At 44.8% G+C, this 13,256-nt stretch overlaps 1 protein-coding gene across 1 annotated transcript; it reads left to right on the top strand.

The window, feature by feature from the left end:
• The first annotated feature begins 8,878 nt into the window (after positions 1 to 8,878).
• On the top strand, positions 8,879 to 12,947 carry LOC134527157 (collagen alpha-1(I) chain-like). Its single transcript, XM_063359555.1, has 2 exons — positions 8,879 to 8,909; positions 10,483 to 12,947. Exons 1-2 carry the CDS (start codon positions 8,879 to 8,881, stop codon positions 12,945 to 12,947), a joined length of 2,496 nt encoding a protein of 831 aa, XP_063215625.1.
• The last annotated feature ends 309 nt before the right edge of the window (positions 12,948 to 13,256 follow it).

The following is a 13,256-nucleotide window of genomic DNA, read 5'->3' as shown; positions in this document are numbered from 1 at the left end:
GAATATGCAATATCGTGTTGTTCGCACTTTTCGTCGAGAGAATTAATGCCCACGTCAACGCGAGCTAACCTTTTCGCTAGTTTAGTCCCGGGGCCGCAGAATCTGTAGCCGGGAATGTGTAGCTCGAATGGTAGGTTGTTTATCAGAGAGTTTACGAGTCCCATGCCAATGTGTTGTTTGTACCTGCCTTTTCGAGACATTACATGCAACTGACCTAAAATTAATAAATACGATTGCTCTTATAGAATTTACGTCAGTACGATGGAGGTAGTCAAGCAAGACATTTGTTTGCCAGTGTGCATTACGCAGGACGATGAAACTATCGGTCGAGAATCACGACATGGTATATTATTACCGTCCACCGTACGTTGCATCATAGCAGGACCGTCAAACTGTGGCAAGACGTGTGTTTTACTGAGTTTACTGGAGGAGCCAAACGGTCTTCGGTTCGAGAACGTTTACTTGTATTCCAAGTCGTTGCAACAGCCAAAGTACCAGCACTTGGCCGCTGTTCTACGCTCGGTGGATGGTCTGGAGTATTTCCCATTTAGCGATAATACCGATGTGGTGTCTACCGACGAAGCAAAGCCTAATTCCGTGTTTGTGTTCGATGATGTGGCTTGTGAGAAACAAGGCATAATACAAGAGTACTTTTCCATGGGTAGACACGCCAAGGTAGACTGCGTATACCTGTGTCAGACGTACGGTAGAATACCCAAACATTTTCTGCGAGATAATGCGAATGTCATAGTTTTGTTTCGCATGGACGAACTTAATTTACGCCACGCTTACGACGATCACGTAAACACCGACATGTCGTTTCAGGAATTCAAAGACATGTGTTCCTTGTGTTGGAAAGGCGAACACGGATTCCTAGTCATAGTCAAAGACTAGCCTCTATATAAGGGCAGGTACAGACAGGGTTTCGATCAGTTTATCGTCAAACATGAATCATAGCATTTCGAAATTTGGACGTAGCAGTAGAGCTCCGCGTACCGAACTATGCACCGTGAAACACGATGCTGAAATACGTAAATACATTTCGCTATTTGGCCAAGAAATAAAACGAACAAAAGACGAAATAATAGTGTACCTCGTAGCCATAGACCAGTGCGTGGAAGCTTCGGATTCTCGAATTCGCGACATGATCGAAGTTTCGAATGCACAAAGACGCGACGACCTAAAGTCTCTTCTGTCAAAACTTAATTCATGTCTGGTGTCTAAAGGTGCTTCGAAATAAGAAAAAAAAATTATGGATGTTAACACCGATTTGGCTAAGCAACTGCAAGATGTCATCGAGGCCATACGAACAAAGTACTTGCTCGCCAAGCAACACAGATTAAGCGACGAGGTTCGAAGAGAGGAATAATTGAGGCCCTTGAGTGCGCGTCTGGATAGTTTCATAGCCAGGCGAGGGGTCGTCGAAAACGAGAAACCGACTAAAATCGAAGTAAAAGAAGAGACGCAAACTACGTCCACGGGCAAACGCAAGCGAAGTCCACAATTAACAGACGATTCCAACGTATCTACTAGCGAAGACGAAGTTCGTGTTGGTCGAACTCTTAGGAAGAAACCTCGAAATAAAAAAGGTTTCGAAGTCGGTCCTCTCGCTAGCGAGTACCTGGCCTCCTCTGTGCCTCGAAACAGCGACGCGATGTATGGCGTGCATAAACGAGGTAGTAAATGGGTCCTTGGTTGGAAGGAGGTACATTTCGTGTTCGGCGATAATATTGAATGTTGCAAAGAGGTGATAAAACTTACTCGTGGATTATGCGAACTTTTGTTTCGTAAAAAACCGCGGCGATATTCAGAGGTGGATTTGCGTAAATATAGAAGATTGCTGGATGCTTCCAATGCCGTTTACGCGAAAAATGACCCGAAAACGGGTCGATTCAAAGATTATAAACATGAGAAATATCCTTTGATAGCTAGTCTTTTCTTGGACATCGAGGGGGCCGGACTTTATAAACTCGACACTGGTAGAAAATTGGACTATGTATATTGGGACGACCCCAATGAATTAGTTGATCGTCTTAGACTGCTTCAGGCATCTCAGAGTGTGGGAAATAATTCACACACCAACGAAATCACTTCCATACTTGAAGAATTACGGGAAGCTGGATATATTGAATAGTGATCATGCCAAAGTTTGCCATTGCGAGCGAGTTGCATAAACCCGCAAGACGTAATTATCCACGATGAAAAATCAAAATCAAAGGATTGGACGGCAATTGGCAGTCTGATCTGCTCGAAATGTGCAAATATTCGCGTGTGAACAAGGGCTACAGGTACATTCTCATAGTCATAGACACTTATTCAAAGTTCCTGTGGGCTAGACCCTTAAAACGGAAAACCGCTGTGGAAGTTACGAGTGTAATGGCAAATATTTTGAAACATAAACGAAGGCCTTTGTTACTGCAGACGGATGACGGGAAAGAATTCTACAATGCATCATTCAAGGCATTGATGAAAAAGTACAACATCAATCACTACTCTACATTTAGCGGTGTCAAAGCGTCAATGGCAGAACGTGTGATTCGTACGATGAAGAATAAACTGTATAGGAATTTTACAGCGAACGGTAATTACAAGTGGCTGAGTTTACTTCCTAAACTAGTACGAGAATACAATTCTACTGTGCATTCTACCACGAAACTCAAGCCGAAGGACGTAAAGGACAATCGACTGCTTCGAACTGTGTACTCCAAGACGAATATACTAGATTCGCGAAAGAAAAAAGCGAATATCGGCGACATTGTGCGGATTTCGAAAAATCGCGGAATTTTTCACAGACCTTACAAGGGGAATTGGACTGGTGAACTTTTTCGTGTATGTAGAATAAAAAATACGTATCCACGTACTTATTTTCTCGAGTATTTGAGAGGAAAACGTATAACAGGGGCGTTTTATGGAGAGGAGATTATGAAAACTAAATTTCCAGATACTTTTATCGTTGAAAAAGTGTTACGGCGTAAGAAGGGTAAGGCCTTAATACGATGGTTGCATCATGGACCAGAGTTTGAATCGTGGATTGATGAAAAGGATATTTTAAAACAATGAGTTTTTTTTTTATTTAAATACGTGTGTGTGTAAAACATATTTTGTGTGTGTAAATAAATATTTAATGTAATAAATTGTATTTTTTTTTAATTTCTGTACGTGTATATATGCGTCATGCGGGGAGCGTACGAGAAGCGCGACCACGCCGTTACGCGGTTTATGGGACAGTGAGGCGGCTTTTACCCCCTCCACAGCGCCCGTGGCGGTGGTGGGGGTCCGGCGTCCCCTGGCCGCAGCGGTGGAGGCGGGGTGGAGGTGGTGGAAATCTTAGTTTGCAGAATATACCCTCCTCTCCCCTGTTCCATGCAGGTGCATCTTCCCCCTCCATGTGGCTCGCCGGAGCGTGGGACACGGCGCTGGGGGCAGAGACCTAATGTCCTCTTCAAGGACTCGTGTGCTGGTCGCCACATGCTAACGATATATTACAAAAATTATTTTATAAAGAATAACATTTAATATTTATTCCAAATATAAAGTAATAGAGAATTAATTTTCTTTACAAGTATAAAGAATTATTTTTTTTCACAGTTAAAGATGAAAAGAATTAATTTTTTTTCCAAGTATAAAAATGTATAATTTTTTTTTCACAGTTAAAGATGTACTGTTATAGATATTTTTTTTTCAAGTATAAAGATGAAAAGAATTTTTTTTCCAAGTATATTTTTTTCCCAAGTATAATGATGAACTGATATATATTTTTTCCAAGTATAGACATTAAGAGATATTTTTTTTTGTTTTTAGAAACAATGTGTGTATAGTGACTTGGGGGATTTATTATTATGATAAAACACAAACATTAAAAAATTTTTTTCCATTTTTTCTCTGCGTTTTCATACATACATATATATATATATACATCACTCATACATTAGTTTATTGCCCCAATTCCCCCTCCCCCCTACCGCGTACCTTCTTCGTGCCGAGTAGACGTAGATTTTTTATTTTTTTTTTATTCATTTGTTTAACAAGTTTTTTTTAATAAATACTTTAACATCAAAACATTATAAGAATTTTAATTAAGTTTTGTAGATATACATTAAAAAAAATTTCTTAATTACAAAGTTTTTTACAAAGATACAAAAAACAGAAATAATTGTAAGAACATGGCTATTGTTTTTTCGTTTAGGTTTTTTTTTTTGATTAAAAAGATACAACATCAAAATAATAATATTTATAAAGTATATGACGGTTGAATTTTGCATTGCCTATGAATATGCATTGCCGCGTTAAAGTTAGCGTCACACAATAGTTTTGATCTGGCTACGGGGCACAGTTCACGACAGCAAGGTGTCTCAAACTGAACAATAACCTAAATCATCGTGGTACATGTACCTACAATGTTTTAGTCCACCGCACTGTTAACTGTAGCGATATTTACGATTACCGATTTTCGATGTCTTTAGTTCATCAATCGAACACGGAAAATACGCTTGCGGATGGCATAGTTTGATTACACAATTTGGGTTTGTACAGTCATATGTAATTATAGGTTTCACGGTACCAAAGGGATCCTTGGAATCCCATTTAAGCCTAAAGTGCGTGTCTTCACGGCACGATTCAAAATACGTAATGTCCGTGACGAACACGTCGGTAGTGGAACCGTAATAAAAAACTTGATATTGAACACACTGCTGTCCTGATCGTACGAAAGAATAGTTTTCTTGACCGATGTCGAACAGGGCATACTTTTCAGTCTCGTGAGGGCGTGGGTCCGGACAGAGGTCCCAGCACCACGTGATGACATCTTCGTCATCGTCATCGCCGACGTCGTCGACGTCGCCGACGTGGTCGACAAAGGCTGGGTACCTGATAGAAGATGTCCTCTGGGCGAACCACGTTGACGATCTCCGGGGCAGCTGTCGCGTCACGACGGCTGAGACGTCCTCGTTTGGGACGTGCGGCTGCCACGGCCCCTCTGCGAAAGATGTCCAAAACGTGTCGGACGATGGCGACATCGATGGGCTCCGACGATGACCCTCGTCGACGCGGTCACCCGCCGCCGCCTCCGACGTTGACATGTTGATGTTGCTGGATTTGTTACGAGGATGCCACGACGATGGCGCCTCACTCTTCGATGCCGGAGTCTTGTGCGTCTTGCTGCTGCTGCTGCTGCTGGAGCTCTATGGCCGCCTCCAACGTACACAGGATGCGGTGGTGTAGATACAGGATGAATTCCTCGCATCCGGGAAATTCTTCAAGGGTACTTATGATGGTTGCAGTTAGCGATTGACGAATTTGATCGAACGACGTCCCTTCATATCCTGTGATTATTTCAGCAATGAATTTACGCATTTCGGCAAGCGAAACCATGATTATTTTATTACGTGAAAAAAACAAAAATCCGTCTCCGCGACACGATGTAAGTCCTCGGCGTCGACGGACGTCTCCGCGGCACGAAGAAGGTACTCGGCGTCGTCGACGGAGGAGGAACTGAGGCAAAAACTGACGGCTCCCGGGTTCTGCGGCCGGTATTTATACTTTAAAAGGTAGAATAGGGGTGAGGAGGAGGATAGGGGTGGGAATTACGGTAAAGTGAGGGAGGGAGGGAAAAAAAACTAGAGTAGTTGTGGAGGGTGGCTATTACGATAAAAAAATAAAAAAATAAAAAACTGGTGGTGGAGGAGGGGTGGATCATCATGTGCGAAAAAAATAATTTTTTAGGAGAGGGTGGGGGGGTGGAGGGGGGGTTGTAAGTTCGTATATGCATTGGTAAAAGTGGTGGGGGTCAGTCTGCTACACCCACCACGGGGGAAGGATCGGTCGCCATTTTTTATTTTTTTGCCCTCACCGGGTTCGAACCGAGGACTCCGAACTCCGTGTCGTAAAAGTACAATTTTTAAATATTTTTTATTAAAATTTTATTATTATTTGAATTTTTTTTATAATTTTTAAAAAAAATTTCATTAAAATCGGATAATAAATAAAAAAGTTAAAGATGGCGGCCGTAACGAAAATTGCAACGGTGACGTCATCATCCAATATGGCGGAAAACACATCGCCGGAATGTTCGCGAACACAATGACGTCATCCAAAATGGCGGATCCAAGATGGCGGATCCAAAATGGCCGTCGGGGTCAAGGTCAAGGTCAAAGGTCAAGGACACAACCATCCAAGATGGCCGCCGTGACGTCACCATCCAATATGGCGGTCGGCACCTCGGCACCTCAGCCAGAAGCCAGTTTCAGGACCGTCATTCCTATACTACTATTTCCCCATTAAAATCGGATAATAGGTAATTACGGAATTTCAAGATGGCAGGTGTAACGAGAATTGCAACAGTTACATCATAACTCAAAATGGCGGTATGTCATCCTTATTGTCAAGATCTGACCTCGGCGGCTTAGAGCGGCTAGCTCCTAGGGATTTCAAGCCGCTTTTATGAATTTTGAAACTGTTGGCATTTTAAAGGACTAAAACGGAAAATTTTCCACAAAGCGGCAATTTTTTTTCCCTCGAAATAGAAAAAAAATATTATTCAATTTTTTTGAGATTTTTTGACGTATTTTAGGCAAATTTTGAAAGTCAATATCAAACATTGAGGTTATCCAAGATCGCTACCGTGACGTCAGTATCGAAGATGGCGAACACCGCCACCGACACCACGCGTCGGAGCCAGCGCTCGGAATGACTATCCTACACTACTTAGTAAACAGCTAACTAAGAATCAGGTAATACGTTGGATTATAAATTTGTTAAACTTTTTATTTTAAATAAGGATGCGTTTGTATCACACATCCTTAAATAATGGGAGTTATTTATAGTAAGGTGATATTAATTATTTATCCTAAGCATAGCTTTAACCATAGTGTTAATGAAAGTGTTAGTGTAAACGATTGCATAAACATAGTTGAAAATAAATAGGTGCTTGTTTAACAATTTTTTAGATTGTCTACCTTATAAAATGAAAATTAAGTGTAATTTCAAGGGTGAAATATAGGCTCGAATAATCTTAAAACAGAAGTTTGAAAATAAAATAATGATTTATTCTAAAAATTAAAATGTCCTTTCATATCCACATTGAAAAATATAATTCTTAAACTGTTTGTTATTATTTAAAGCTTTATGCACCTGAAAAATTTATTGTGTCTATATATTTAGTAAAAAAGTTTGGAAATCAACACATAATTTTATTTTAATGGTAAGATTTTAGCTATACTCTGAAATTTGCGAGCATAGTCACGGGTTTTAGCTAGTCTGCACTCTAAAATTTCTCTAAATTTATTAATAATTTTTGACGTGACAACGTCTAATAAATCGATGAACGCTGGCTGCACGCACGAAAAATTGTCCCACTACGGATGGAATGTAATTAATTTATAACATCTGAAACAATTGTTTCTAATATGGCCCCGTGGATGTTCGGTTTGCATCGCTGACTACCAACCAATATGTTGACAGATCAAATCACAGCGGCTGAAATATTTTTTTGCACTTGTAAAAATAAATACGGCGCGCACGACACTTCAAAAGTAATAAATATATTTGAATTAATGAATACAAATAAGAGTAAATTTATTAATTAAATTGTAGATTTCATTTCACGCCTTCTTTGTATCCATACAAAATAGTGATATTTCAATAAAAATTATTCAATTTTATTCATAAAAGTATGCAGAGGTACATTTTATCATACAAAAGATAGAAAATATTTTAAAAAAATTTCTTCCTCAAAGAATATAATATTTTTAATGCCTAAATAATTTGGTTGCAAAGAACTATTACGGCTCAGTTTCAGGCCAAATATATTTCATTTTCTTCTGGATCAATCATTTCATCAATGTTTTGTTATGACGTTGTCACGTTAAACTATCGTCTGTAAACCGACATTACAGACAACCAATTTTTTTTAGTAGACTTGTTATAAGTTTACGTGACATTTGTTGAAATGAAATCCTTTATTAACTATATGCAATTTTTGTTATAATATTATTTATTTAATTATTGTGATCCATATATTTTAAGTTAAGATAAAATCCTTATCTTGTAACATAAAACTTATTTAATCTCCTAACAATTATAACCGCAAACCTTGGAATTCAAACGCTGGATACGCAATTCTGAGACCCCTATTGAAATTCCTTACTTAGTGTCACCATGGTTTGTGTTTTCCTTGGTTTCTTAAAATAAAAAAAATAAATATACATACCACGGAAAATTCTAGGATATTTTTGGTGAGGTCAGGCTCGTTTCATTCCAAAAAATTCCTGTTATTTTAATTTTATTTGTTTCAGTCTTTAATGACATCGCTTTTAAGTGAGATGAAAATAACAATAAGCGTTGCGCGGTGGCCACGTCCGTTATAAGTGGAAGTTCTCGCTTCAATAACCCACTTAAATGATGACCCCATTTTGTCTATAATTCATCTAAACGATACAAATAAACAATAACGGAGGTTGTTATTGGAGTTTAAGTATTGTGTCAAACTTTATGACAAAAAAAATCCTTGCAAAGAGCCCTGTAGTTGTCTAACTCATTACTTATTCGTTTTACTGTTTTTCGTTTCGATCTGATGACTTCCTACCAGCAGTAATAATGTTTAAATTCAATAAAAATGAAAAATTAAATATAATTTCTATATTTTCTTTATTCTGCACAAGAGCAGTAATCAGGCATTGTTGTGGAACTGTTGCCGCGTCCTGAGCTCGCTCGGTGTACTTGTAGCCCGGACAGCGCGGCGGTTCGTGACTGGGCGGCGGGTCGCAGTCTGAAAGTGTTACGTGCTGATCGATGTGTGGCCCGCTTGGTGGGGAGGGGAGGTGACAGGAGGAAGGCTGCCCTCCTTGCAGAGGGGGCAAGGGGTCGCTCTGGCTGCGTCGAAATGGCAAAAGCCACGCTTGCCACCGGAACTGGTAACCGTTGTCCACTAACTTGCATGCCAGTGCTGGTTTTGATATCCGTTACCACGGTCAAAAATATTTGAGGAATAATTTATACCAAATGGTGTCATTAAAAAGGCTTAACAGTTTTCATGACTTGAACCCTAATAGACAATGCTAGCTAGATAAACTTTCTACTGACTCTTGGTCTTTAGTTTGGTTATATTCTTATTAAGTATAATTATTTTACTACAAACACGAGTTTTAGTTATTAATTACATATAAATGGTTCTATGAAAACTTAAAAAAATTAAATTGCCCTTTAATATATTCCTCATAAACATAATTATTAAAGGCTGTTACAAAAATTAATGTTGCCAATACTTAAATTACTGAAATTAATATTTTCGTGAATTGTGAGCAAGTTTATATAAATATATAACTTGTATTATTATTATTATTTCAATATTTTTTTCAGTTGCTATGGTATTTTTACTAAGTAACACCATAAATGTAATAACTCTAAAAAACATATTAGGATATTAAATTTACGTCAATCGTAAGTGTGTGGTACTATTTTTAACATAAATTTGCTCATGAAGATAAGATGATACCTTGTAAAAGCAAACCAAATTTGTCAAACGATTCTCTCGACCGTAATTGAATAAAATTGGGTGCCAATAAAGACCTATATATTTTCACAAAAACTAATTATAACGCTTTCTCTTTAGTTCTATATGCATTTAAATACTTAATAAAATATACTCACTTAATTTTTTTTATTGGACAAGTTATTTGGAAGAATTATGTTCTTTTGCCAATTAAAAATATAAAATGGTGAAATGTATTTTCTTTTTTTTTAAACTACAAAAATTTTCATGTCTTAAGTAATAATATTTCACGAAACCAGACACGTTCAGATACTATTCAATGGCAGTTAATTAAATTAATTTTACAAAATTGTTGAAATTAGTTGAAAGTTAAGTACAAAATGTTATACAGTCTATTGGATAATTTTTTTAATAAAACAGTAGGAAATTTAAAAAAAACTATAATTCTATGATAATTATTGATATGACTTCATATTTAATTAAGAGAGGAAATGTTTTGTACTTAGCAGATAACAATTTTTTTAAAGATATTTGGAAAAATATTATTTGGTGTTGTTCGAGAAGAGAGAAGGGGACTAAGATAGCTACATCCTTAATCCAGTTATATCGCCTGCTGTTGCAAGAGAACGTGCCGTATAATGAAACGCTATATAAACACACCCTTGCGTCCATTGCGTGTTGTGTATTTTCGGGCGGAGAGGTCCCCGCTAGGGTAATGAAGTCGACCGACGTACATGTCCCCTGACGGCTTAGCGCACTTCTATTGCGTCGTCCCTCCCCGGCCGTAGCCGCTGTCCTCTGGCTCACAATCTCGCCCCTCCCCCCTTCTAGACTGCGGCTAGGCGCTAATGAACGCCGCTGGCGACGGTACGCCCGGGGCTTTTGTCCGCCTTCTTCACGACGCTGTTCTCTGAGGCGCCGGCGAGCACGTGGCCTCGCTATCCCGGCAACCAGGCGGCCCGGCGAGCACGTTGCCTAGCTATCCCGGCAACCAGGCGGCCCGGCGAGCACGTGGCCTCGCTATCCCAGCAACCAGGCGGCCCGTCGAGCTCGTGGCCTCGCTTTCCCAGCAACCAGGCGGCCCGGCGAGCACGTGGCCTCGCTATCCCAGCAACCAGGCGGCCCGGCGAGCACTTGGCCTCGCTATCCCAGCAACCAGGCGGCCCGTCGAGCTCGTGGCCTCGCTTTCCCAGCAACCAGGCGGCCCGGCGAGCACGTGGCCTCGCTATCCCAGCAACCAGGCGGCCCGTCGAGCTCGTGGCCTCGCTTTCCCAGCAACCAGGCGGCCCGGCGAGCACGTGGCCTCGCTATCCCAGCAACCAGGCGGCCCGGCGAGCACTTGGCCTCGCTATCCCGGCAACCAGGCGGCCCGGCGAGCTCATGGCCTCGCTATCCCAGCAACCAGGCGGCCCGGCGAGCACGTGGCCTCGCTATCCCAGCAACCAGGCGGCCCGGCGAGCACGTGGCCTCGCTATCCCAGCAACCAGGCGGCCCGGCGAGCACGTGGCCTCGCTATCCCAGCAACCAGGCGGCCCGGCGAGCACGTGGCCTCGCTATCCCAGCAACCAGGCGGCCCGGCGAGCACGTGGCCTCGCTATCCCAGCAACCGGGTGGCCCGGCGAGCACGTGGCCACGCTATCCCAGCAACCAGGCGGCCCGGCGAGCACTTGGCCTCGCTATCCCGGCAACCGGGCGGCCCGGCGAGCACGTGGCCTCGCTATCCCAGCAACCGGGCGGCCCGACGAGCACGTGGCCTCGCTATCCCAGCAACCAGGTGGCCCGGCGAGCACGTGGCCTCGCTATCCCAGCAACCAGGCGGCCCGGCGAGCACGTGGCCTCGCTATCCCAGCAACCAGGCGGCCCGGCGAGCACGTGGCCTCGCTATCCCAGCAACCAGGCGGCCCGGCGAGCACGTGGCCTCGCTATCCCAGCAACCAGGCGGCCCGGCGAGCACGTGGCCTCGCTATCCCAGCAACCAGGCGGCCCGGCGAGCACGTGGCCTCGCTATCCCAGCAACCAGGCGGCCCGGCGAGCACGTGGCCTCGCTATCCCGGCAACCAGGTGGCCCGGCGAGCACGTGGCCTCGCTATCCCGGCAACCAGGCGGCCCGGCGAGCACTTGGCCTCGCTATCCCGGCAACCAGGCGGCCCGGCGAGCTCGTGGCCTCGCTATCCCAGCAACCAGGCGGCCCGGCGAGCACGTGGCCTCGCTATCCCAGCAACCAGGCGGCCCGGCGAGCACGTGGCCTCGCTATCCCAGCAACCAGGCGGCCCGGCGAGCACGTGGCCTCGCTATCCCGGCAACCAGGCGGCCCGGCGAGCACGTGGCCTCGCTATCCCGGCAACCAGGCGGCCCGGAGAGCACGTGGCCTCGCTATCCCGGCAACCAGGCGGCCCGGCGAGCACGTTGCCTCGCTATCCCAGCAACCAGGCGGCCCGGCGAGCACGTGGCCTTGCTATCCCAGCAACCAGGCGGTCCGGCGAGCACGTGGCCTCGCTATCCCGGCAACCAGGTGGCCCGGCGAGCACGTGGCCTCGCTATCCCGGCAACCAGGCGGCCCGGCGAGCACGTGGCCTCGCTATCCCGGCAACCAGGCGGCCCGGCGAGCACTTGGCCTAGCTATCCCGGCAACCAGGCGGCCCGGCGAGTAGGTGGCCTCGCTATCCCAGCAACCTGGTGGCCCGGCGAGCACGTGGCCTCGCTATCCAGCAACCAGGCGGCCCGGCGAGCACGTGGCCTCGCTATCCCAGCAACCAGGCGGCCCGGCGAGCTCGTGGCCTCGCTATCCCAGCAACCAGGCGGCCCGGCGAGCACGTGGCCTCGCTATCCCAGCAACCAGGCGGCCCGGCGAGCTCGTGGCCTCGCTATCCCAGCAACCAGGCGGCCCGGCGAGCACGTGGCCTCGCTATCCCAGCAACCAGGCGGCCCGTCGAGCTCGTGGCCTCGCCTTCCCAGCAACCAGGCGGCCCGGCGAGCACGTGGCCTCGCTATCCCGGCAACCAGGCGGCCCGGCGAGCACGTGGCCTCGCTATCCCAGCAACCAGGCGGCCCGGAGAGCACTTGGCCTCGCTATCCCGGCAACCAGGCGGCCCGGCGAGCACGTTGCCTCGCTATCCCAGCAACCAGGCGGCCCGGCGAGCACGTGGCCTCGCTATCCCAGCAACTAGGCGGCCCGGAGAGCACGTGGCCTCGCTATCCCGGCAACCAGGCGGCCCGGCGAGCACGTTGCCTCGCTATCCCAGCAACCAGGCGGCCCGGCGAGCACGTGGCCTCGCTATCCCAGCAACCAGGTGGCCCGTCGAGCACGTGGACTCACTATTTTAGCAACCAGTCGGCCCGGCGAGCACGTGGCCTTGCTACCCCAACAACCAGGCGGGGAACAGGCAGGGAGGTGCGAGAACTCTCTGACCGCAGCACTGAGACGGCCAGCTTCCGGTCGAGGATGCCTGCGGACAGATAACACACGCTAAGTTTCGGCAAAAATTCACTATATATATGAGCTAAAATTCAGAGTGCTGCCGTATTTTAACCATAGACTCAAAACGTAATATAGATGATTACTTGTACTTTTCGCACGATCTACAGACTATACCTATCTATTTCCGCTCACTGGATATAGACATTTTTTGTTTTGACATATTTTTTTTATATGAAATTTTAAAATGCTTTTGTAATAAAATAGAAAACAATTTACTGCATAGACACACTAACATACAAAATTACATGATTTTCTATTATCATCTCACTGATTCGCTAAATGTTATCTGCT

The sequence above is a fragment of the Bacillus rossius genome, chromosome 1 (genome assembly GCF_032445375.1).
Source record: "Bacillus rossius redtenbacheri isolate Brsri chromosome 1, Brsri_v3, whole genome shotgun sequence".
NCBI lineage: Eukaryota > Metazoa > Arthropoda > Insecta > Phasmatodea > Bacillidae > Bacillus > Bacillus rossius.
Note: the sequence above shows the minus strand (reverse complement) of the source record. Positions and strands in the feature narration are given on the sequence as shown.